The 26,471-nt window shown below is 35.6% G+C and overlaps 2 protein-coding genes across 2 annotated transcripts; both read right to left on the reverse strand.

The window, feature by feature from the left end:
* Positions 1-8,639: 8,639 nt before the first annotated feature.
* Positions 8,640-10,876, reverse strand: LOC127073730 (PLASMODESMATA CALLOSE-BINDING PROTEIN 3). Its single transcript, XM_051014924.1, has 4 exons — positions 10,407-10,876; positions 10,067-10,303; positions 9,933-9,966; positions 8,640-9,152 (listed from the first exon to the last, which is right to left on the reverse strand). The coding sequence occupies exons 1-4, from the start codon at positions 10,465-10,467 to the stop codon at positions 8,816-8,818; spliced, it is 669 nt and encodes a 222-aa protein (XP_050870881.1). The 5' UTR covers positions 10,468-10,876; the 3' UTR covers positions 8,640-8,815.
* Positions 10,877-17,317: 6,441 nt separating this feature from the next.
* Positions 17,318-21,272, reverse strand: LOC127073731 (protein CANDIDATE G-PROTEIN COUPLED RECEPTOR 2). The gene is made up of 6 exons (XM_051014925.1): positions 20,779-21,272; positions 20,505-20,696; positions 18,162-18,324; positions 17,907-18,009; positions 17,726-17,807; positions 17,318-17,627 (listed from the first exon to the last, which is right to left on the reverse strand). Exons 1-6 carry the CDS (start codon positions 21,013-21,015, stop codon positions 17,550-17,552), a joined length of 855 nt encoding a protein of 284 aa, XP_050870882.1. The 5' UTR covers positions 21,016-21,272; the 3' UTR covers positions 17,318-17,549.
* Between the last annotated feature and the right edge of the window lie 5,199 nt (positions 21,273-26,471).

Consider the following 26,471-nt stretch of genomic DNA (forward strand, 5'->3'; position numbering starts at 1 on the left):
ATCAACATAACTCTTGCGTTGTCACAAAAGAAAAACCGAGAATTCCGACTCTGTGAATGTGACGACCGTCACAAAGCATGTTACGACCGTCACGTCCAGCTTGTTACGACCGTCACATGCCCATGACGAACGTCACGCGGCCAAAATCAGCGCTTTTGAAACAATCAACTATCTGAATGTGACGACCGTCACAAAGCATGTTACGACCGTTACGTCCAGCTTGTTGCGACCGTCACAGGCCCATGACGAACGTCACGCGGCCAAAATCAGCGTTTTTGAAACAGTCAACAGACGTGATCCATCAAGCCCTCAATTCACAACTCTTTGACGACACAACCCTTGTGCCGTCACTAACCCTAATGCATCAATTTCAGACCGTCAAACACACCTCGATTGTTGATTCAGTATGATTGATCAACATGTCATTGCTTCACCATACTAATGTCGGATTCCGAAGCAAATGACCATTGATCGCTCAAAGGAAAACAACCATTAAGTGTTTGAATGAACAAAACAAAAATAGTATATCATATATACCGTATTTTAAATTAGGATTACTTATATCATATATAACTTGATCGATCTCAATTGTGTAACCTATGGACGATCGATGTATCACTGCTTCACCATACAAATGTCGATTTCGAAGCATAGTCAACATCAATCATCCAAATCATACACATATGATGCCAAATTTAATTACTCGTTTATTCTTTGATTCATTATGTCTTTTAATCATATTAATACACAAAATAAACAACTATCAGATGCATGGTTTCGTAAGTGGCTCTGATACCACTGAAGGAGAAGGGCGATCCAAAACGCAGCGGAATTTAAAATTTTCTCCTTTGGTGATCCTTACGAATGAGCATGATCAGTGATAGAATCGTTACCTCTTGTGACGATTGAAACCTTTGATGCAGATCTACGGAGCGATCACGAACGTTGAATGATGACAACGCCTCTACTCAGTCCACACGAACGGATTCCTTCAATCTCAGTGCTAGCTGCTACGAATGAAGGCTTTGAGTGAGAGAGAGAGAAACGAAAAATGCAACTACACTAATGCTTTTGCACAAGGGTTTTATTTATAAAACCACTTGTGTGGGGTATAAGCTAAAAAGCCCACTTAAGTGTATGTGGCCCATATTTTATAATATGCCAAAATCACTTAAGCGCGTGGTACCTTACCATATTTCGTATTCTACTTAAGTACATCGTACCTTACAATGTTTTGCAATTCACTTAAGTACACTGTACCTTACGGTGTTCCTTAGTTACTCTATCTCTCATCAATCTGTCCTTTGTGTGTGACCCTGTAGGTTTTCGCGACATTGACAATTATATTAAATCACGTATTTAACATAATAAACAGTGAGCGGTATCTAGCAACACATCACTGCTACCCGAGACACGAAAATGTCATGTGATCTAACAAATCCTTATGTGATAATACTTATGTGTATAATTACCCTTTTGCCCTTATGTCTATATTGAACACAAGGCATAGACCGTGTCATCCTTGTCCAGTTCAATATTGGGCCCATAGACATTTATCTTGTTACGCAGGATGGGCAAATTCCATCTAGGTCACTCATGTCCCTTAGCATGCTTCGTGGAGTACCCATCAACTGTCTTTATGGTCATCCAGTTACGGACAGCGTTTGATCAACAATAATGCACTCGACTCTACATCTAGGATCCATAGTGGTTTCAGGTCGAAGGGTGGTATACACCATTATCACCATGAGAATAACTTATGACCCTTTGCATAACATTTTATATAGTAGTATTCTCATAGCGGGTCAATCCAGTATAAATATTACTCTTAATATTCACTACGCCAAAAAGGTTTTTTAACAGCGCATCTTAGACAGCGCTTTTAAAAAGAAAGCGCTGTCTAAGGTTAAAATAAAAATAAAACACAGAAAATGTTCTAAAAAAATAATGAAAGCGCTGTCTAAGGGGGGGTCTTAGACAGCGCTTTTAGAAAGCGCTGTCTAAGACCCCCCCTTAGACAGCGCTTTTAGAAAGCGCTTTTAAATATAGACCTTAGTCAGCGCTTTTGAGAAAGCGCTGTTTAAAGTCTTTCAATTAAAAAAAAATTAAAACCAAAAGCGCTGTCTAAGGTGGGGGTTTAGAAAGCGCTTTTGGAAAGCGCTGTCTAAGGCATATCTTAGAAAGCGCTTTCCACAAAAGCGCTGTCTAAGGTCTAATTAAAAATAAAGATGCCCATTCATTCAGGACCAAACAAGATGAAGAAGAGAGACAATCTGATTTCCCTCCCTCCACTGGGTCGGAGTTCGTCGGCGGCGGCGGCGGAGCTCATTCCATCATCCATACAAACCAGACTCACCCCTTATCCTATTGAACACGAAAATCAAACTCACTCAACCTAATTCCTGAACCCAATGATGAATCGAAGGAAATGGTGGACGAACCCTAGAACCGGAAACAAAAATTAAATGTTGGACTCGGCTCAATCAGGTCTAAAAGCTTAGGGGAAATGTTCCCCTGGTTGAACTCTACACAGTGGTATCTCACACGCAAGAAAACAAGTTGTTTTTAGCAAGCTACATTGTCGGAGAAGATCGCCGAAAAAGCAACAGGTAAGTGTTATTTCTCTCCTTTCTCTCTCATATCTCACTTCTTCTTCTACTTTGATGGATTATGAGAAAGATGCCGAGATTTCTCTTTGTGTTTTCAATCCCGATATTCAACCCAAACCTTTTTTCATTATGAAAGTATCCTTTTATAGTGGAGCAAATATGGTTTGCAGTTCTTGAGAGGGAGAAAGGTTAGTGGACTTTGTTGGTGCATCATTATGTTTGTCCAAAAATATGTTTCGATTCTGAAAAGTGCATTGCACTTGTACCTTTTGCTTGCTTTGCTTGTCTTGTTATGGAATGTTTCTCTTTCTTAGGTTTTTACTGTAGTAAATAGTAACTAAGTGAGTTTCGGTTTTTTAGGTAGCTTGATTTTGTTTGGATTGTTGCTATGTTTTGTGGTTGATGCACTTCCTTGATTCAGCTACTATGCATTATTGCTTGGTTATGATGAAAACCTTGGATATGATTGCAGGTTGTTAATGGTGTGAATTGCATTTTTGTTGCAGGATTGATGAATGGAATTTTTTAGGATTACTTGCTGTAGGTTGTGGACATGGTTGTGGTTTTGTTGTTAATGTCTAGCTGTTGTTCTGTAGATCAAATGGTTTAGGTGCTGGGTGTACTGAATGGAGATTCATGTTTAGGTCTTGATGGTTTGATTGAATGCGGGTTCTGCTCATGGTTGCTAGAGAAAAATCTCACTCATATTTGTGGGGGGACCGGGGTGATTGTGAGTAAACTTCACAATTTGTCTGCATTCAGATATTTGATACATTTAGTAGGCAAAAGCTCATTCTTCTGTGGTTATTCTTGATGTATTTTACAGGTTAGTCAATATGTAGCAGAAGGTCTTGAACGGGCTAGAGACGGACTGACTGAAGCAGCTAATTTGAGGGAAAGATTTGTGCTGGGTACAAGTGTCAGCCGTAGGGTAGCTGCTGCAGCTGCATCTGCTGTAATTACATGAATGTTTCGTTTGGTGTTGTTCAAGTTCGTGTTGTATGCAATTAAATGACATTTAGCCAAACATAATGAAGATTTACTCGTTGATATGCAGGCGGAGGCCGCGGCTGCAGCTGGTGAAAGCAGTTTTAGATCTTTCATGGTTGCTGTACAACGTTCGGGAAGCAGTGTTGCTATTATTCAACAAGTATACTGAGGAGTATTGATTTTAATAATTCTTTTACCATAGATATAAATAAAACCTCATAACTGATATGGATTCTTCTCTACAGTACTTCACCAATTCTATATCTAGACTTTTGCTTCCTGTGGATGGTGCACATGCTGCTGCTTGTGAAGAAATGGCTACAGCAATGTCCAGTGCAGAGGCTGCTGCTTACAAAGGATTACAACAGTGTATTGAAACTGTCATGGCCGAGGTCAGTTGGACCTGTAATACGGAGAATGATAGCCAGTACTCAATTACCTATTGTAAAACTTCTATCATGTGTCTACACACAATCTACCCGCTCCTGATGGCTACCCTGTGTCTGCATAGGCATAACTATCCATATAATAAACTTAGAATAGATATTTCCCACATATTTTTATATATAAAATTTAAGTCTTAGTTCCTAAAGTATTCCACTTTAAACCCCTTCGCAGGTAGAGCGACTGCTTTCAGCTGAGCAAAAGGCTACAGATTATAAGTCACCTGATGATGGAATGGCTCCTGACCACCGGCCAACTACTGCCTGCACAAGGTGGACATTACTTGAGGAGTTGAAACTAGTATTAAAATTGATGATATTGATGTTTTCTCTAATTTATATCTCGCATGGATGGGTATTTTGACTTAGCAGTGTTTTGAAAATTTGGTTGGTCTTTGAACCAAGAAAAGGAAAGATCCAAGGATTGGAGAACAAACTCGTTTTTTGTACATACATACCTATAAATCTATGGCACCTTGCAAAAAACGCCAAAGACAAATATTAAATATAATGTGTGTTTGAATCAGTGGAATCATGGATAGAAACACCAAAATACATTTATATAGCTCCGATTCACTGTTTTCTAAGCTTCTAGTTTTAGATGACTGATCTTCCTTGCCAGTTAAGTTTTTAAAGCAGGGTCAATGGCTATATAGAATATGAAGAGTACATATTTGAATGCTGTTTAGGGACTAAGATTAATATTATGCAACATAGGTGACTTGGGGGTGATTTCATTTCTTATCAGACGATGCATTAAAGTAATATCGATATTTTCTTTTATGCTTCTAATTTATATCTTTGATCTTTATAACTATATTCTTAGTTCTTAACATCTGTACTTGTTTTTTTCCAGGGTTGTGGCTTATCTCTCTCGGGTACTGGAGTCTGCATTCACTGCTTTAGAAGGTCTTAACAAACAAGCATTTTTGTCTGAACTGGTATGGTATTTTATCTTTGATCATTGACTATATACAGTTTGATCATTGTCTTATCAAATAAAATTATTAGCTGCTTGTACATAACAAATAGGCGGGTATTCTTTTAAGTTTAATAACTCCGGTGGTCCTTAGACTATTTAAGAATTTTTAAGTAGGTCCCAAATGCCAAAATCAAAAGTTGTAATTAAATCCTTGAAGTTGTCAATGATTGGTGATTAGGTCCCTAAACTAAGTAGTTTTTAATTGGTCTCTAAACTCAGCCAATCATGCCAATGCATCTTCGTCTCGTAGCAAGGGTTCTTCCTCATTCGATGACAGGCTTTCGTTCAAGTTGGCTCCTCAACCGAACTCACAGCCCAGAGAACATACAGGTGTGTATTGATACTAGCATTGAATTTTACTAGGAAGATTGCTTATTCATTATCCAAGCTTTTCTTGTTTGTTTTCGATTTATTTTAGAGTACAAAGAGAAGACATTTTCTAGGCCAGAGAGAATCCGATCAAGTTCTTTCTCAACGGATTCAGTATCACCGGACGTCGTGAAGTCGGTTTGCATGATATGTGAGAAGCCACTGAGACAGAAATTTAATTTTATGGGGAATTCACTATCTTGCAATGAACTTGCAGTTGTAGCAGTTTTAGTATGTGGTCATGTTTATCATGCGGATTGTCTTGAGCAAAGAACTAGCCTCGAAGAACTACGCGATCCGTCATGTCCTATATGTACAGGTTTACTCTTGCAGGATCATGAATGTAAAGAACAAGAATAGTTTTCAAGTAGATGGATATTACAACTTCTTCTATGGACTTTGTAGCTAGGATGAAGATATTGCTGACAATATCAGGATCTCTGCATTGTCCTTAGAATTTGTGAATTTGTGGTATACTTTTAAAATTAATTAGGCTTATTAGGGGATTGTAATATTATTATGTAACAACAACTGAGTGGTGATGCAGAAATTCTGGTAGCTGTAAATGTTTTAGAGATTAAAAGATATACAGTTGAAATGATTGTTTGATCTGCACTCTTCATGCATACTATATTTCATATTTTAGATAATGCATGTTGATTGATTGACCTATATATGCTAAATGGTGTGCAATGTCTATGACATGTTTCTATTGTCATGGCTCTTTGGTACAAATTAAAGTGAGCCACTGGGCCACAATTTTTTGTTATCAATCTATTATTGCAAAGTCATATATATATAATATATATATATATATATATATATATATATATATATATATAATATATATATATATATATATATATATATATCACTACACCAAAAAGGTTTTTTAACAGCGCATCTTAGACAGCGCTTTTAAAAGAAAGCGCTGTCTAAGGGGGGGCTTAGACAGCGCTTTTTGAAAAGCGCTGTCTAAGGTATACCTAAAAAAATTAAAATAGGAGGGTCTTAGAAAGCGCTTTTGGCCAAAGCGCTGTCTAAGGGGGTGGGGCTTAGACAGCGCTTTTCAAAAGCGCTGTCTAAGGTATACCTAAAAAATTTAAAATAAGAGGGTCTTATAAAGCGCTTTTGGCCAAAGCGCTGTCTAAGGGGGGGGCTTAGACAGCGCTTTTAAGATTTAAAAAAGCGCTGTCTAAACCTTTAGCAGCGGAGGTTTAGACAGCGCTTTAAAGCGCTGTCTAAGGTCTTGTTTGTTGTAGTGATTCATACCTATGTTTAAGACTTGATAACTCCTTATCCATGATCTATGAGATGTGATCATCAGTCTATATACATAATAGTCTTAATGCTTTAATGTTATCCCACTTCACAGTAAAGCTCGACTACTGATACTTTAAGAATAATGTCTTTATGTTTAATGTGATCTCATGATTAAGTCATACTTGATACATTAAACGGACTAGCTATTCTAGGGACTTTATTAAACAAACATAATAAAGAAGAAGCCTTTTATTATTAATAAATAATTCGATACAAGTACCAAAAGTATTGGCCTCTAGGACTTACACCAACAGTAGGTATATCACATTGTATGGTGGTTAGGGTTCGCCCATGACGGTGATAAGCCTTATACGATGGTGTTTTATAGTGATTTTAGGTCCTGCTCATGTAAGGTGAAAGCCTTTATGGATGAATGATATGCTTATGTATAAGCGTATAAGGGGTGGGATATGTATGAGTTATGATCTTTACTCATCTTCCCTTGGGGAGAGGTATTTATAGAGGCATGTTAGGTCTAGGGTTTGGGTAACCCTAAGAGGTAGCAATTGCTCCCTCCTGATCAGGAGGAGTTGTTGACCACCTAACTTTTAGGGTGTAGTGATTGACTTCCTCTTCTTTGACTAACGGCATTACACATGTCATAAGTGTCAAGAGCGAATTTTGAAGTCATCGCCTAGACGATACAGGTATTAGGCGAGGACATCCTAGTTCAAGGCACTCATAAATATAACACTACAAACTTCTCCTTGTTCTTCGAGATGAATGTGATGTACTTAAACGAGCCTAAGTATGGTGATTTTGTTGTCTAGAGAAAACTAAACAAGTATCAATAAAGGATTCTCGTTGGGATGAATATAGTAGAGATTCACATGATTGGTGGCGAAGTTAAGACATCTGTGTTTCCATTAGAGAATAAAGAATAAAGGGTTCCAAAGGAATCAAAGATCAAGGAATGAAAAGGATAACAATATCAACCAAAGATCTGATGAGCTATGTTAATGTAAAACATAGCACAAGCTATTGAAGAAAACAAATGAAGATATAATCCTTTTGTTATCATTGAAAGAGGCATGTGACCAATATATACGGCCAGAAAATAGCCAACTAACTAACTCTTTAACAAATGCTAACCAACTTATTAATTAGAGATTTGAAGAGAGAACAAAGGAACATAACATATGGGCTTTAGGCATGTAGGTTGGTGTAGTAAGAAGGCAACTCATATTACGCCCCATCACTCTCTTAGTAACCCCAGTTGTATTTGGTTAGAAAAAAAAGAGAAAAGTTTTGGGACAAAAGTTTACAATGATAAGATGGTTACCAATTCAAAAATAAAAAATAAAAAAGAAGTGTGAGGAATATGTTTAGCTGCAAGACAAGAGCTCAGAAAGATGATTGAATTTTGAAATAGCAAAACTAAGGTACAAGTGAATTAGCAACCCATGTGCCAATAAACAGAACATGTGGGGAATACAACAAAACAAGCTATCAAAACAAACTGAAAGGCTGTAATGCACATAGCAGAACAACTAGCATGAAAGATAAACACCATGAACATGATAAGAGAATCATGCAAGGATCTATCTAGGGAATTAAACCATCAAGGCAATTTTAAAAAAATATAATGGAGCATGTGACCTCCATTTATTTTGCATGCTTATTAAGCTATACTATAAAAAAACAATTCACCCATAAAAAAACAACTAGATTTGTTATTCTCATTCTGTTCCAGATCAATCCAACTTGATACTTACCATTACATTTTGGCCACATGTAATATTTAAATAATCGAAAACCCAAAACATTTATAAATTTTACTAATATTTAAGAAAGATCAAGTGTTTTTTTTAGTTAAATCCAAAGTTTCAACACTTTGATGGATACAAGAGAGGTTTACAAAGTAAGGTCCTTGAAATGACAAGATTAAAACTTTATATACTGACTAAGGGACCTTAATAGGAGTACTCATCAAAATTAATTAATTAATCAACTGCCCATCTTTTTAAAAACCAACACAAGAAATGGCAGAATTAGGTGGAGAGAAAAATAAACAAAAAAAGTGAGAACTAGTGACATCTCAGTGTTCAATACCTAGAAAATAACACCCATTCATACACTGACATATAAACTTTTTAACCCTACCAAAACATAATGAAAATAGAAAAGAGTGGGATTGATAAGAAACTAGTGTCCAAAAGCCTAATCCCACCATGACTATCATCATTCATTCCTCCAGCTCCAGAAGGCCCCATACCAGTTCCAATACCTCCTAACACTCCAGGAGATGTGTTGTATGGAGTCGTACCCGTACCCGTGCCAGTGCCGGTGCTGGTGCCTGTGCCTGTTCCTGTGCCTGTTCCTGTGCCGGTGCCCATACCACTGCCGGTGCCGGTGCTTGTTGAAGGGGTAGTGCCGGTTCCCATGGAGGGTGTAGTGGTGCCTGACGATGGGGTTGTTGTGCTAGTGCCTGCACCACTGGTTAGGAAAAAAGAAACCATAGTGTTTGTTAGTCACGGTGAAACCAACACAAACATAAATTAACATTAGTCTTTTGACAATGACGTTGGCGTGTTGTTATTCAAAAAAGAAATTCAAACTTTATCAAGCATCGAATCTCAATAATTGCAGCATCTTTCATTTAAGTTAAAAGTTCAGAGTCAGTGCAACGGCTATAATCACCAATGAATGATCAATAAGTCATCACTATAGGTTGAAAATTCAATCAAAAAATGTTTATACACGTAGGATTGGATTGGACCACACATGTCAAACCAAAAAATTAAATTTGAGTAAACTGATTTAAGAGCACTAGATTATCTTTTTTAACTTTCAAATACCAATAGATTTTTTGTCTTAAATACTAGTACATGGACCACCACTACGTCAATAAGAATTTCAAAATCATGCTTTATAGAGGAAAGATAAAAAAAAAACCTTATCATCATCATCATTGCACCGATTAATTCTTTCAATGTTTACGTACGGCAAGTCAAAAAAGTAGTACTAATAGTAAAAGTGAATTACTTAATCCTCTATGCAAAACAACAATGTCATGTGAAAGCTTCAAAAAATGCCACTACATTATACACTAATATACAGTTTAAAAAATTACTATCAAACTACGAATATGCCTATTGTAAAAGCATGTCCCCACTCATCTCTAATCTTTATGATAAAGAAAAGTAAATAAAAGACACCACTATTGTCCATAAGATTCTTCAAAGCTTCAAACAAAGAATGGAAAAAAATGTATACCTGGCACTTGAAGGGTAGACACAGCCACTAACACCTGGAGAACAAGAACAAAGATAAAGAACAAATGAAAGGTGTTAGTTACTATTATTGTTGTTGATGAAAAAATGGAGAAGAAAAAAGAAAGGAGGGTTTACTTGGGTCAGATGCAACAGGTGTAGCTGTTCCTGCAAAGTCACAAGTTCCTGGTGCTTGGCCCTTCTTCTGGAAGTAGCTATTCACAGCGTAGCTGCAGTGAGCTCTGACGGTGTTTGGTTGGAAACAAGGTGCGTTTTGATGGAGAGGGTTACAGTCAGCTCCAGCTCCACAAGCATAGTCCAAGGTTTTCTGCAAGACTGCGTCACTTCCATCTTTGCAAACGCACCAATTAGCACCTGCATTTGACAAAGTTAAGATAAGTATATAGAAAGGTGAAAAACATAGTAGATCTGAAACCATGTTGTTGAGAGAGAGAGAGAAAGAGAAAAGAAGAGTTACTTGAAGGAATGGCGGTGAAAGAGAAGAGAAGTAGGGCAAGAGCAAAAGCAGCAGCAGCCATGGATGGTGTTTTTAGATGATAATGTGTAAGGTGAAGTGAGATGGGTGATGGGTTGAGAAAGAGGAGTGTGGGTGCGTGACAGAAAGACAAAAATATAACATAGATTGGTGTGTGAGTGTGAGTATAGTGTCTAGTAAATGTAACTAGTAAAGGTTTTTTTAGTAAACGGTGGGATGATAGTTGGCCCCGTTTGGTGTCGGCTTGGTTTGTCACTTGTGACTACTTTCTGTACTTTTTTTCATTATTTATTTGTGATAAGATGACTGTTAGGATCAAGAAATATCAAATGTAATGTACTAATTTCTTTTAAGTGCATAATCTACTACTCCATACTAGTTGTATGTATATTACCAACTTGTGGGAGTTTGCAACAATTTTCAAATATAATTGGATGCTCATTAGTGTTTGATTGAAATTATTGTAAAAAAATCACATCAACCAAAAAACACCAAACAAAAAAACACCAAACATGTGTTTTGTTATTGTTTAGACCAAAATTAAGTCGAAGTCAACTTTACTGAGGTTATAATACATTGTTCATTTTAAATGTGAGGATCTTCACGACTATATCTTTTAGAAAAATACTTCATTAGTTTAAGGTGTATGAATAATGTATATAAACTATCATTTGTCTCATTTTTCAAGTAATGTGATACTATTTTGGTCAGTTCAGAATAATTATTGTTCGCTCAAAGTTAAGGGAAACAATGCGAACTTCGAGTTCCCTAAGATGGTTTATGTTTAAAAATCATAAATAGTTTATGATGGAGTGAAACATGATTCATGTGTGGTGGAGTGTATTTCTCATGCGAAGGAGCGAAATGTTAACCTATAAGGTTAACACTCCAAGTTCAAGTTAACAAATCATTTAAAAGTAGTTTGAGTGTGATAATGAGTTGCATACCTGGATCTTGGCACGTGTAAAACTTTATAATATGGAAGGCTGTTAGAATCCCAAGTCACTCGACGTGGAATACGAGGTATCCTTCGATTAAATCTGATTATTGGAAATCATTTAAGAGGTAAGATTAGGTGTGAAGTTCTTGATTGCGGGATCACTCGATCTTTAGCAACTCATTATACGTACTTATACTCGATAAAAGTACAAACACATGCCAACCCCTAGTGATTAAGAGATGCTAAAGGCTTTAAGGAGTGCCCTATCTGAAAGAGAGGCGTTCAAACCAATAAAATGATAACTTATCAAGAACGATGGATGAAATGTATGATGTCGTCCCACCCCCACTATCCTTCCACTTACATCGCTACATAATCCCTCAAACATGAGGGCTCGTAGAAGCTGAAGTGTTTTAACCACTTATTCAACTTCAGGCTTTCCACAAGAGCGTAGTCGAAGTTTGACTCCTACCTTCAGTTCTCGAGGCTTCAGATGATCCTTATGGACGGGGTTCAGTTGTGTCTTCCTGACGAGACTTAGTTAAGTACCTCATGTGAGACTTAGTTAAGTCCCTCGGGAGAGACTTAGTTGAGTCTTCCTCACGAGACTTATTGAGTCTCTCAGGCGAGACTTAGTTGAGTCTTTCTAACGATACTTAGAAAGACCCCTGTAACGTCGTTGCTCATAGGTGGCTAATATTTTTCTACGAAAGTACAACAATTTAATTACCCATTATGACAGAAAGGATTTTCTTGTGGTAGTCCAACAATTTAATTATCCACTAGGAAGGAAATGATCTTCTTGTGGAAGTAAAACAATTTAATTACCCAACGGAGCGACAAGGATTTTTCTATGGAAGCTTAGCAATTTAATTATTTCGTAGGGAGGCAAGATTCTGCATGTAGAAGTCCAATAATTTACTTACCCCAAAGGGCGAAAAAGATCTTCTTGTAGAAATTTAGTAATTTACTTACCCCGTAGAGTGGCAAGGGTCTTTTGTGAAAGTCCTGCAATTTAATTACCTCGTATGGCAGAAAGAATATTCCTATGGAAGTCCATCAATTTACTTACTATGTAGTGGAAGTTAAGTAAGTCTTTCGATTTCAACTCCTAATATGGGGTCCTATCTTGCAACATCAACATCATCTATTTTTAGACAAGGGGTGACAGTTAAGGCGAGGGGTTCCTTCATTACTTACATGCTATTATGGTAATAATCTTAGGCGATCGCCTGATCCCCTTTGACCGTACCCACATGCCCATTAGGTTATGGATATTTTTGGCTTAAATAAAGGATGGACAAGACTGTTCTCATTAGGTTAAGGGTGGGCTTCTTAGGATGTAGTTGCAAGGAGATGTGACGTCAACTACAAGATTTTTCACTTCAATGGTTCTGGCACTCATCCCTGAGCCAAATTTTATTTTGAGGGTGATGTGTCCCCTGACCTACACTTGCTCGCCTAAAAGGCCGACCAGGGATCCTTGAAAAGCTCTAATGCTATTAGGATCAAATTGGAGCCCCTAGAAGGTGCTCTAAAATAGCATGTTTGTTGAGCTACCATCGTTAATCAACACTCGCTTCACATCCTAATTGGTGTATTGAATTGTGATGATCATGGAAACATTATTATAGGGAAGCACACTGATTCATCTTATCTTGAAAAGGTTATTTTGGGCTCTCGGCCCCTATCCGAGGTTTTAAGAGCTTTAACGGGTGCAATGATTATTGTTAACACCTGTCAGACAAACTTTCTTTAAGAGGAGCTAGACTTCCCCCTAGCAAAACCTCCAACGATGGTGTTGACGGTCTTCTCGGAACTTTGCTTGAACATCCTCGTGAGAAGATGATGGGAGCAAAAATGAGTAAATGATGTGTGTGGCTTGAGTTAGTTTTATTGGGCTCCGCAGTGGGCGTCAATTATACTTGTTAAAAGTACAAAAGCATGACAACCCTAGTGATTAAGAGTTGTCAGAGACTTTAAGGTTGTTGTTGGATTTAGAGATAACTCATGTGGGGGTGAGAAACTCTTGTGTGTGTATTTATGCGTTGTAGTTTCCTTAGAGATCATGATACTGATATATTTATAATCCTTGGGCCTTGACCCAAGTCTTCCTAAGATGTAGCAACCACTCCTGAAATAGGTAATTAATTCCTTGAAATCTAAGGAGTGTAGTTAAATCCCACGACTTCCCATGTAACATTAGTTGACCTGATACATGTTTCACGGAAGATCATGCGTTATGGACGAAGACACTAAGGATTTGGACGAAGTATCTGAAAAAGGGACGCCCTGTCTGAAAGAGGAACGCTCGAACCAATAAAAATGTAACTTGGAAAGAACGTGGGTGGAACGTATGCCTTCTCCCTACCCCACGATCCTTTCCAATTACACCGCTACATTACTCATGATTGAGCCTCCTTATGATTAGCTATCTCCGTCTTTGGGTTTAAGATCTAACCCCAAAACTTTTTTTTATGTTTTATTACATCGAATTGAGATGGAGATTCCACTAAAATATGGTTTGTAACTTGATTCTAAACATACGATTATATTTAGATTTTTGTAAGTTTAACACAATCATCATGAGCCATGTTGATCGTACAAAAATTATATAATGTGTGTTTAAATTTGCAGTAAAGAAAATTGAGTTTAAATAAATTATTATGTAGAATCGATTTTCAGTGAATAAGAGTAAAATGATTTATATTTAATTATATTTATAATAAAGTAAATTTAATAATAAATTTTAGTATAAAAATCGTGCTTAGATTCAAAATTACAAACCTTAAGTTCAAATGAAATCAATTATGAATGTATATTCAATTTATTTTTGATGAATCGAACAAACCAAAATCAATATTTTTTTCTTAAGAATTGTTTTTTGCCTTTTCTATAATGAAAATCAAACATCAAACATACACATATTATGCTTATATTTGAGTTTAATTTTGGAAGAAGCAATACTGATCCAAAGTTCTGAAATTGATTTTGATATGCTTGATTCTACAAAAAGTAAAATTGGTTTCACTTTAAGTTGATATTGTAGTTTTTACTTTTTTTAATTCAAATGTACTATTAAACTAAAATTTATTGTTTAACTTATTTTTATATGAAAATATTAAACATAAATCATTTTAACTCAACTTTATTTTAATATGAGTGTCTATTTAATTTTACCATGAAAAATTGATTATGAGTAAATTGATAATATAAAATTGATTTTGAATGAATTGATAATGTAAGTTGATACTGTTTAAAAGTGAGTTGAATATGAAATAAAAATTACATATATTAGTTTTTAAGTAAAAACAATTATGAAAAACATGATTAATTCTACTCATAGAAACTAAACATGTTAATATCAATTTTACAACGGATTGAACAATAATATATTTGTTTATGCGTCAAAAACAGCTTAAGACAAGTGATTGATTTTTAACTTTGCATTTTTATTATAAAAATTATGGGTGTTTAAAACGAACTAATTCAATAAAAAATCGCAAATCAAATCAAATTGAAACTACAAAAAATCACATTTAATTCGAATGTGTTTTGACCATTTTTTAACAAAATCGGACAATTCAGTTTGGTTTGCAGTTTATATTTTACAAACCGAACTAAATCAAACCAAATCACATTATCTTACAACCCAAACTTCACTTATCCCATAATCAACCCAAAACTCAAACCTATTATGCTTTAACCTTCCAATTACGAACAATTTTCTCTTAATCAAACTTAAGGTTTTAGTTTCAACATTCTCAAACCTCTTCATATTAGTATCACATATTCTTCTCATATTTTCAATATGCGTCTGATCTCTTCTATTCTAATCTCTCGTCTCTTATGTTCTTTCTTTTCATCTTCTCATTTTTATGTTACTATTTTCTCTTCTAATAAATTTATATCGCACATTTCTTCTTTAATCTCATATCTCTTCTGATCTCTCTTTTTCATCTTCTCTAATTTCTTATCTTCTCTATTTTTTTTATTATAATATTATTGATATTGTTTTATGCTACTATTTTTTTCCACATTTTTCTAAACTAATTTTCATATATTGAATGATAAGTTTTTGTTTAAATATGATGATTAACGTTGTTATTTGTTAATGTATGAATGATTAAACACATAGTTATGTTATTCTCTATAGGTATATGTATGACTCAATATTTTTTTTTGTAAAAACCGAATGAATCAAAACCGCATAATTTGATTTGGTTTGATTCAATTTTATTTTTAAAATTCGAACAAATTAAACCAAATTTTATATTTTTTCTCTTGTGATTCGGATGATTTTTATTATTAAGCAAGTCTAAAAAAAGACTTTGAAACGAATGTCCTTCATGCTGAACGTGTAATCAAACATGCTATAAATAAACTAAAAAAAATAGTGGTAAATTTAATTTGTAAATGTGGTAGTAGCCTACTACTGGTGCTAGTCACGCTCTTGTTTTCTTTACCCTATATCAAGGAAGGAAATAGTTTCATAGGGACTCGTGAAAGTTTGACAGTGTTACGGAAACAAGAGGGAAGAGAGGTCTTTGATGTTCTCTATGAATTTAGTATATTACTTTCAATTCCATGGAAAAATCAACAACTTTTTGAATAATTTTCTAATTCTTCAGATTTTACAAAAAGGCCCAAAGGAAGGGTAGAAAGTAGAAATAACAATGTAAATTTTAGTTGCCCAGTCACTGCTTACAGAGTTGTTTGGACTATTATGAAATCTCACATGGAAATGTTTCACTCATCAATGTCCCACCCAATTCAATGTTGTTTTTAATTGTACTTGTTTGTGAATAGCCATAAATTATAATCACCACCAATTTAGCTCCGGACTATACCCTGCTACCATCCTCTTATGTGGGTCACAGACACAATTTAATATCTCAGCAACACCAACGGTAGAATGGAAGTGTCATAATATAAGAATAAAAATAAATGTTGTATTCATATGCAAAATAACTTTATTCGTAAATTTTCCATAAATTCATCTTCGTAACATAGTGAATCAGAAATAGAACCAGAAAATTACAAAGTTGTATTTTTTTAGTTATCAATATCTATCTCCTTCACAACAACATCTTTGATGTCCAAAGACACAACATGTTTAGGGAAAACATTTGGATGCACCGTATCTAATGAAAACAGTTGTAATAAAAAACTCAAACGGTAAACAGAGCTGAAAAAATGAGAACGGTAAACAAAACTGAAAAAATGAGAATAGACAAACTACGAAGATGCATCTCCGGGGGAGTTCATACAGAATCCGAAGATGCATCTCCGAAAGAATTCATACATAATTCGGAGATGCATCTCCGAGTTCATCAGACATTTTAAAAAAATAAAAACAAACTTAATATGATCAATGAGATTTGAAATGAATGATCTTTATATGAAATTTCAATTTCTTTTACTCCTTTTGATGTGATGAAACACAAGAATGAATATTGAGTAAAAATATGGGTTTCTGATGAAACATAAGAATGAATATTTTGATATGATTCAACACAAGAATGAATATATACGTATGTGATCATGCAAGTGACTGTTTTATTAATTTATTCTAAAATTACATCTAAAAAAATATCTGATTTGCAAAGCTGACAGATATTTCAAATTCTGCTTCAAACCTCCGAAAATGTATCTCCGAAATATTCATTGAACTGTTCAAATATCAATATATTTGTTGAAAATACCCGGAAATACATCTTCGAAACAAAATTATTTTAATCTAGGATGACACTCATTTGGTGCGTTATAAGATGATGTAAGAATACAAATGCATCTCTAAAATCTGAAGAATCTGAAGGGTATTTTGAAGGTGAAATAAGAAATTCCCCAAATATAATTGACTGACATTCACATGTATTACACTATTTTAAAATTGGGTCCTACTATTAGGTCCACTAATTTAGTACTAGAACTCATGAATTTTTCTCAACACTAAATAAAGAGTGTAGAAAAAGTGTTTGTTTAACACTTTTTCTTGCAAGTAATTCATTGTTTCTTTAGTAGTGTTTCACAGTAGGGTCAGAGTTTCAACATTTCAGTAACATGTTCATGGAACATAGTTTCATTTAATTTTGACTTAGTTAGAAATTTACGAAGTATCGATATTTACAGTGCATAGAACTAAATGTGTCTGTCGTCCCTTCCATGTACAAATTGTTTGGGAGTTATTCCCAGTCAGCATCAAAGAATCCAGCATCTTTCATCTCAGAATAATACGCATTATCCAAAAGGAAGTCTTCCTCCTGCAGCAAATGCAAAGATTAATTTCATAACATGATGTTTGTCGATGCACATATTATAGAAAACCAAATTCAATTAATAAATAGCAAAGAACGCTTACTCGGAAAAAATCGGCCAGAAAAGTCACATAAAGAAACGGAAGATATAGAGCGTGATAACAAAGCACAGTAAAATCATACAACCTGCAGATGATAAGAATATCTGTTATATATTGCATAAACTATAGAGACAATAAATAACCGCGTATGATACGTCTTCTAATTGCAAAGATATAGGATTACCAATTGCCAAGGCCGGAACCGATTCCTGCCAGCCCACAAGCAAAGAGAGTAATTGCATTGAATATAAACATTACGACAACGTAGTTGTAGAAAGTTGGCCTGGCTGCAAAGATGACAGAAAATTTTAAATTAGAATGTGAATCCATTTAGAATATAACAACAGTATTCAGTTAAGCAGTTGCGTGATGAAACGTAAAGGAACTATTCTTCCGGCTTTTATCAAACAAATAGCAGCGTTGAATGAAGTATACTCACGGGGCAGTTTTTCTCTCCATTTAGAGAATTGTACAAATAAAATGAAGCCATATGCTGCAGCAAGCAATAACTTGTGTATTATCCACAAACCCCACATGATCGTATGAGTGCTTCCAACGGTTCGATTGAACAACGGAACACCAAATCCGAAAACATATATTGCCTGATATGAAAGCCCTCAATTAGCAGAAATGACACAAGCAGTTTAAGAAGTAATTGATGTGTAAAGAACAACCAGAACCTAATAGGACAAAAATGTTTGATTTACTTTGTATCTAAGCTAAAGTAACAATGATTAGAAATGGTTGCAAGATGTAACTGGCGTTATTTATATTATTTTGATTGTGAAAGAAAAAAGGGAAATTCATTTGAAGAGGCGTGAAAAGTTAGAAGATAAAGATAAGCAATACTCAAAAGAAACCAGAGAAAAACAAAGAACAACCATTGTAGTTGCAGTTAACACTAATTATCTAACCTATCACAAAAGTATGTGATTAGCGAGACAGGAACACATCACAATTTCAAATATGTGTGTATTGTATACAAGCATTTCATCGGATAAAATAAGCTAGTCTTGTAAGATCAGTTAAGAAAGATCTGGATCCTTTTATTTTTTGAACTTGGGAGCAATTGAATATATCTTAACACAAGCTATATCAGGACAACATTTAGTTTGGGCTTTGAATGATGGTGCAAAAATGAAGATCAATACGCACAGGCGTTTGTAAAGGAACTTAAAATGTGGAGACATACCAATTGAACTATTTGAAATAAAACATAACAAAAACAAAAACTTTCCACCCTCTTAATGGCTTAGGGTTATGTTAAGAGTCCCAGATCGGACAATCTATGGCCTGAATATGTGTTTATAAGTGGGGACAATCCTCACCCTACTAGCCAGTTTTGTAGGGTTGAGTTAGGCCCAATCACACATTCTTAAGAGGTTCTATAAAATGAAAAATGGAATTTTCCAGAAATTATATATGAGCGTAAAAATCATGTGGTAGAATCCAAAAAGCTTAGAAACACTTTCAAGTGAGTTTAGGAAAAGAACATTGCTATAATTTAACATGGCCTTTATAAATTTGAATTATAGACATTCACTGAGGAAAGAGACTAGTTCCCATGAACTTATTATGGTTAAGTATTAGACCATAAAAGGCAAAATTTGTTTAGCATTATGTTTGATGCTTGGTGTTCATAGCACTCTTTGTTGTTCCTCCTCATAAGGTTTGCAAATTGCAATTATAATGATCAACATGCTGAAATGAACTGATCATGATTAGTCAACGGACAGAATTCATTCTCTTCAAAATGTCACTACTAACTCAGAATCTATTCTCTGCAGTCATCTAATAGAATAGCCAAGGTACCCCCACTCCTAACTAACCTTTCCCACATTTACGGACTGAGCTCACGCATTCTCTACTTCACGTGCTAGCTCAACTTCCTCTCAGTTTTCCTCACAAACACCCTATAAACTTTAGGTGTACCATATGACTGACTAGACACGTCATCACCTTCATACTTCTCATCACTAACTCTATCATTACTCCCTCCTTGAGACACATACTTGTTCTCAAGTCTGATGGCAAGGAATTGTATGCATATTGCAAATTCTTCCTCCCAAGTAGCTTCTTCTATGTGCGGATCACATTCAAGACCGGTCGTAACTCAGTTTCAATCCAGTAATTGCCAATCGCCTTCTTGAGCAACAATAAATGGAAAACAGGGTGAATCCAGGCTGTAGCGGGTAACTCGAGACGGTATTCGACCGCGCCTACCCGCGCCACCATCTCAAAAGGCCCATAGTATCTTGGAGCTAACTTGGGATTGATTCATGCTTCCACATATTTCTACACATGTGGCCTCAACTTGAGGAACACTCATTCTCCAAAAGCAAAACCATGTCTTTTCGTTTCTTGTCAGCTTGGTTCTTCATATGGCCGCTCGTTCGATCTACATAGTACTTGAGCTGTCTGAAGGCTCTACCACAGTCTATCAGTTCCTCCTGTACTGCTTCACCTCAGTCTCGTCTCTAAGGAAACGCGTGAGGATTGGTGGTGGCCTCCCATAAACCACTTCAAAAGGTGGAGTCAGTGGAGAAGGTACCTAGTGTTGTGTCAATATACACGGAAGCCACATCACGCAGATCTGTGGCTGATCTGCTATATCTTCATAAGCTATATTCACAGTTTTGAAACCAACAAATTACAAACAAATCTAGACACCAAACACTTAAACCAGGATCAGTCATAACAAATCCACTTATACTTTGTAAAAGAACTAAATATGCATATGACACACATATAATATGTAAATAGGATCGAAAACCAGTCTCACCTTAAGAAGGGTATCCACACAGACAATAACTCCTGATACAGTGGAAGTGTGCGCTAGAGTTTCCATGGCATTGATGTAGACATTGTTTAGCAAGAAAGCCATCAAGCTTATCTCTAGATACAACATACCTGATGCTGTAAACAACGACAACATATTCCAAGCAACCTCCTTTCCAGGAGTGCACTGCCATACCTGCTCAAGCAACAAAGAAGCCTAAGTTTTCAAGGTTAAGCAAAAACAAACACATAGAAAGTAGAACATAATGGTGATGTACCTGAAGAACAGACCGAGCAAGGTTTAAAAGGGTAACAAACCAGAGAAGGGCATAATAGGAAATGATAATACAAGAACCTCCATTATAGAGGCTGTTGATATTCTTCCTGGCTTTCACAGCGAGATACAAAACAAACAAAACCGATGAAACGACAACAAACGTGTCGTATTCATTGCAGTTGAAATTCAGATCCTCCACGTATATTTGACCCTCAGGACCCTCCACGCTTGTTGACATAGATGATGGATCCCTTCCGTGTTGTATCGATTTCAGAAGAAAATGGGAAATGATAACATTGTTCGGTTGTTTTAGCGATAGTGGAGTAATGTTCAACAAGATCGTGGAACTGGGAATGGATATATCATGATGGAGCTTCCGTCAAGGACACGAAAAACAGTAATGGGATCACGGTCACGAGTCACGACCAAACAGCCAACTTTGGCCTGTTGAGGAAAGTTTCCATTTATGATCTATGTTTTCTTTAAAATGTTTACAAATCATTTTCATTCTATTTCGATTTTTATAAGGTTTTTGTCTATATTACACTCTTTTTTTTTATAAATACTTTTGGAGATTTTTTTTTTACAAAAATATAAGTATTATAATATCAAAGAATTATTTCATTTATTATATCTTAAATATTTATTATCATATTTTTAAAAAAATTTAAATTTATTTTTTATATAATTAAATAATTATTTTTTTAATACGTATAAAAAATCTAAAGTGATTTAGGCTCTCTTTGTTAAGCCATATTTTTGAACTTATAGTTTATAACTTATAATTTATAGTTTATAAATTTATATGATAATTTAAGTCTATTTGATAATGAACACTTATTTTACTAATTTATAGTTTATTTTTCATGAACTATTTCAAATAGTATTTTACCTTATAATTTATAACTTATCATGTTTCTTCTATTTTTATTTTTCTTCTATTTTTATTTTTATTATTTTAACAAGAATCATATTTTATCCTTTATAATTTATTTTAATTTAAAGTATAATATATATGTATTAAATGTCTTTTATGTCATTTTATATTTATGAGTTAGTTGAATCGTTAATTTTATCAAACATTTCAATTAACTTATCGGTTATCAGTCACTATAAGTCATCAGCCATCAGACATAAAATATAAACTATCTTATCAGTCGACTGTTATTTTTATCCAATAGTGTTTTATAAGAAAACGAAAAGAGTATTATTCAATTCAATTTTTGCACATAACTTAAATTAGAGAGATTTTCAAATAAAATTGAGGGATTAATCTTCCAAAAAAAAAAGTAGGAACTATTGATTTTTTTATTTAAAAATAATCAAGTTTTTCAATTAAATTTTCAAAATAACCAATATTTTAAGTTATTTACCAATATAATCACCTTTGGCGCATGCATGTTGTCATTGAACATAGCCGTCAATACCATTGACGCATGCATGCAGGTGAAACTAATGGAATTGAAACATATATTTATTATATCAAGTGTATGCGTCATTGCATGTGACACATGCTCTCTCTCTCTCTCTCTCTCTCTCTCTCTCTCTCTCTATATATATATATATATAATATATATATATATATATATATATATATATATATATATATATATATATATTTTAAAATTTTATATGTTATGCTTATATAAAAATAAATAAAATAATAGGTAAATGAAAAATAATTATTAATATTGTGATATAAAGTTAAAATACATAACAATTGACAAGAAAATCAATGATCCATCTGATTGAAACGCCACATGTTCCTCATCCCGATGCGTTAGCCTTCCTTCGAGGTCTCCCACGGATTCTATGAGGTGTTTGAGATCTTTGAGTATTGATATGATACAATGGTGGCTGGTTTGAATGTCAGTGGAAGGTTCAGTGGTATTTGATAAATTTATCATCATTTCTCCCCAATAGTTTGGGGTGTTGCCGTTAACGGCGCTGCCGTAATTGAGTTCGACGCCCATGGTGTCGTAGTTGGGTTGTTGTGGTTGGGTTGTTTATGGACAATGTTGTTGCCCAAATTGGGACATTGGATCATTTTAGAAACGAAGCAATGGTTCTTGTAGTGTAATAAAGTCAAACAATGGTTTGGTGTTGTGGTGATGAGATGTTTGGATGTTCATAAGTGGAGGGTTATGATGGCATGAGGTTGAATCATATGAATCATCTGTGTTATAGACAAATGTGGTGGTTGTGTATGATTTTTGGGGGTTATGGTTTGGTTCCTGATTTTGAGTTTGGGTGTGTGACATGAATTGGTTGTGAGGTTGGGTGTTTGGTGGTTAGGTGTATATGGTAGGTTGATGGTGTGAGGTTGGTCGTTGGATTTTGGTGGATTGACATTGTTGTTGGACGGGGATTTATTGTTGGGCGTATTGTAACACCCTTCTAAAATACCCCAAATATTTAATTAAAATAATAAACATATATCAGAGTAATTATGCAGTTAAGGGTGTCACACAATCATTCACACCATGTTCCAAAATAACTGTCATGCTCTTTATTTAATCAATTAAACATTTTGCATAAATCGCAGTGGATATAAATCAAATTAATCAAAACATGTAACATACTACATGTAAACTGGTTCAACAATCTTTAACAACATAATTAAAAAGGTTCCCTCCCGATGTTACATCTATCAGAGCATGACCCACTAAGGAGACTACACTAGACTCCAAGTATTCGCTTCTACTCAACTCATTTCTCGTTACCTGAAAAATAGTTGTAAGGGTGAGTTCCTCAATCGATATAATAAGCATTATAGAATATAATGTCATGTTAAGTAATTTAACACATTAATCACCCTAATCATAACATACAATCAGTAACAGCACATCATCTCAACATCATACTCAACACCAACATAAAACACAAGTATAATCTCAAATCATACTCCATAACAACCCAAACACACGTATAATATTGGAATACATCCATTCATATTATACGCCATACATACATTATGCAATGAGACTCCACACATGCGGTACCGACTATTCTTGAACATATAGTTCAAGCTCACCGATCAAATCCAGATACGGCTACTAAGCTCACTAGTCCCACTCATTTGAGATCTAATGACTCACTCACTAATTCCTCACCATGGGAATTAGCTACAGCCCCGAAGGCTATGCTATGCACACTAATCATCTAGCATGCAACATCAACAACAATTCCACAATGATTCACTCACTAATTCCTCACCATGGGAATTAGCTACAGCCCCTCAGGCTATGCTATGCAAGCTAATCATCTAGCAATGCAACATCAACAACAAAATCCACAATGGACATATGCTCACACTCTAAGCCATACAACAGTCCAATTACAATTGCATACATAACATGTACATTCACAACATTATGCATATCATCATACATCATCAACACATCATATCATGTCAAATAATTAAACACAGTATTAGCACACTCTACTAACACCTATACTGCTCAAAACAGCGGGAATTAATCCCTGTTACATCATAGGCCAACATAGGCCAACCCTCAAATAGGCACACAACATTTAAAACACCAATTTTCCACTCTGCAACAGTGTTAACCGGTTAACGCCCGGGGTTAACCGGTTAACGCAGCACAACACGCCTCCTGTCCCAAAACTTAACAGTGTTAACCGGTTAACGCCCTGGGTTAACCGGTTAACGCAGCACAAACAGCAATATTTCAGCAATCACAACAGTGTTAACCGGTTAACACCCTGGGTTAACCGGTTAACGCAGACAAAACAGCAAATTTTCACAATTCAAAACAGTGTTAACCGGTTAACACCCTGGGTTAACCGGTTAACGCAAGACAGAAGCTGTTCCTGCGCTAACTCAAGGCAGAATGCAGAATTCTCCGCATTTTCCGCCATTGGAGGACTTCCGGACCTCCGATTCCAATTCCGTAAAAAGCTACGTTTTCGGAAATTTACAACTAACCTAAACACAGAGTCAATTACGGTCTAACACAACCTATTCATCCAAATTTCTCAGCATTTCAAAATCCCAATTATGGTCAATTCACGGTTTATCACTACCCATTACATGCTAACCCATAATACCCATTAAACGACGATAAACCCCCCTTACCTGATTAATCCGGCAAATCTTTAAGCTCCAAGCTCTCCTCTTCTCCAACCTTCTTCCTCTTGCTCTGCCTCTTTGCCCTTTTCCTCTTTCACGATCGCTTCTCCGTTTTTCACGAAAAAACCTTTTTACTCCAAATGGGCTCTTTTCCTTATTTCCAACTTATATATATTTTCCAAATAATAATAATAATAATAATCCAAAAATAATAATAATAATAATCCAATTATCTAATTAAATTAATAAATATATTATTAACTTAATTTAAATAATTATCATATGATTATCGGGGTGTTACAACTCTCCCCCACTAAAAGAGTTTTCGTCCTCGAAAACATACCTCAAGCGAACATTTCTGGGTAAGACTCCTTCATCTTACTCTCCAGTTCCCAAGTCACATTGCCACCTGCTGGTCCTCCCCAAGCTACCTTCACCAAGGCAATCTCTTTACCCCGCAACTGCTTCAACTCTCGATCCTCGATCCTCATAGGTGATGTTTCAACAGTCAGGTTATCTCTCACCTGTACATCATCTACTTGGACTACATGCGACGGATCATGAATGTACCTCCTCAACTGAGACACATGAAAAACCTCATGCAAATTCGCAAGCGACGGCGGTAAAGCGATACGATAGGCTACTTCCCCTATCCTCTCCAAAATCTGATAAGGACCAATAAATCGAGGTGTCAACTTCTTCGACTTCAAAGCTCGACCAACACCAGTTATCGGAGTAACACGAAGAAACACATGATCTCCCTCTTGGAACTCAAGTGACTTCCTCCTCTTATCATGATAACTCTTCTGACGACTCTGAGTAATTCTCATCTTCTCCTGAATCATCTTAATCTTTTCCGTAGTTTGTTGAACAATCACAGCACTCTCACCGGACTCATACCAACATAACGGTGTCCGACATCTCCTACCATACAAAGCTTCAAACGGTGCCATACCAATGCTCGAATGAAAACTATTGTTGTAGGTAAACTCAATCAAAGGTAAATAACAATCCCAAGCACCTCCCTTTTCCAAAACACAAGCTCTCAAAAGATCCTCTAATGACTGAATCGTCCTCTCAGTCTGACCATCAGTCTGCGGATGATATGCAGAACTCAATCTCAACTTAGTTCCCAAAGCCCTCTGCAAACCTTCCCAGAACTTCGATGTAAATCTAGGATCTCTGTCCGAAACAATACTCGATGGAATACCATGCAAACTTACAATCTTCTCAATATACAACTCGGCTAATCTCTCTAACGGATAATCTATTCTGATCGGAATGAAATGAGCCGATTTCGTCAATCTATCTACAATCACCCAAATAGCTTCACAATTCTTACTTGTCCTCAGTAAACCAGAAACAAAATCCATACTGATACTATCCCACTTCCACCCTGGAATAGCCAACAGTTGCATTAGCCCAGACGGCTTCTGATGCTCAATCTTCGACTTCTGACAAGTCAAACAGGAATAAACAAAACTCGCAATTTCTTTCTTCATTCCCGGCCACCAAAATAACTTTTTCAAATCATGATACATCTTCGTAGCTCCAGGATGAATACTCAAGCCACTACGATGTCCTTCCTCAAGAATACTCTT

This window comes from Lathyrus oleraceus, chromosome 4 (genome assembly GCF_024323335.1).
Source record: "Lathyrus oleraceus cultivar Zhongwan6 chromosome 4, CAAS_Psat_ZW6_1.0, whole genome shotgun sequence".
In the NCBI taxonomy this organism is placed as follows: domain Eukaryota; kingdom Viridiplantae; phylum Streptophyta; class Magnoliopsida; order Fabales; family Fabaceae; genus Lathyrus; species Lathyrus oleraceus.

What these genes read in the sequence shown, in the direction of transcription:
- LOC127073731 (XM_051014925.1), bottom strand. Translation starts at nt 21,015, where the DNA reads ATGTCAACAAGCGTGGAGGGTCCTGAGGGTCAAATATACGTGGAGGAT. An exon ending in ATGGAGAGAAAAACTGCCCC is followed by an intron (nt 18,010 to 18,161) that starts GTGAGTATACTT and finishes TCATCTTTGCAG; the next exon opens with CCAGGCCAACTTTCTACAAC. An exon ending in GGTTCCGGCCTTGGCAATTG is followed by an intron (nt 17,808 to 17,906) that starts GTAATCCTATAT and finishes TATCATCTGCAG; the next exon opens with GTTGTATGATTTTACTGTGC.
- LOC127073730 (XM_051014924.1), bottom strand. Translation starts at nt 10,467, where the DNA reads ATGGCTGCTGCTGCTTTTGCTCTTGCCCTACTTCTCTTCTCTTTCACC. An exon ending in TTTCACCGCCATTCCTTCAA is followed by an intron (nt 10,304 to 10,406) that starts GTAACTCTTCTT and finishes TGTCAAATGCAG; the next exon opens with GTGCTAATTGGTGCGTTTGC. An exon ending in ACCTGTTGCATCTGACCCAA is followed by an intron (nt 9,967 to 10,066) that starts GTAAACCCTCCT and finishes CTTGTTCTCCAG; the next exon opens with GTGTTAGTGGCTGTGTCTAC.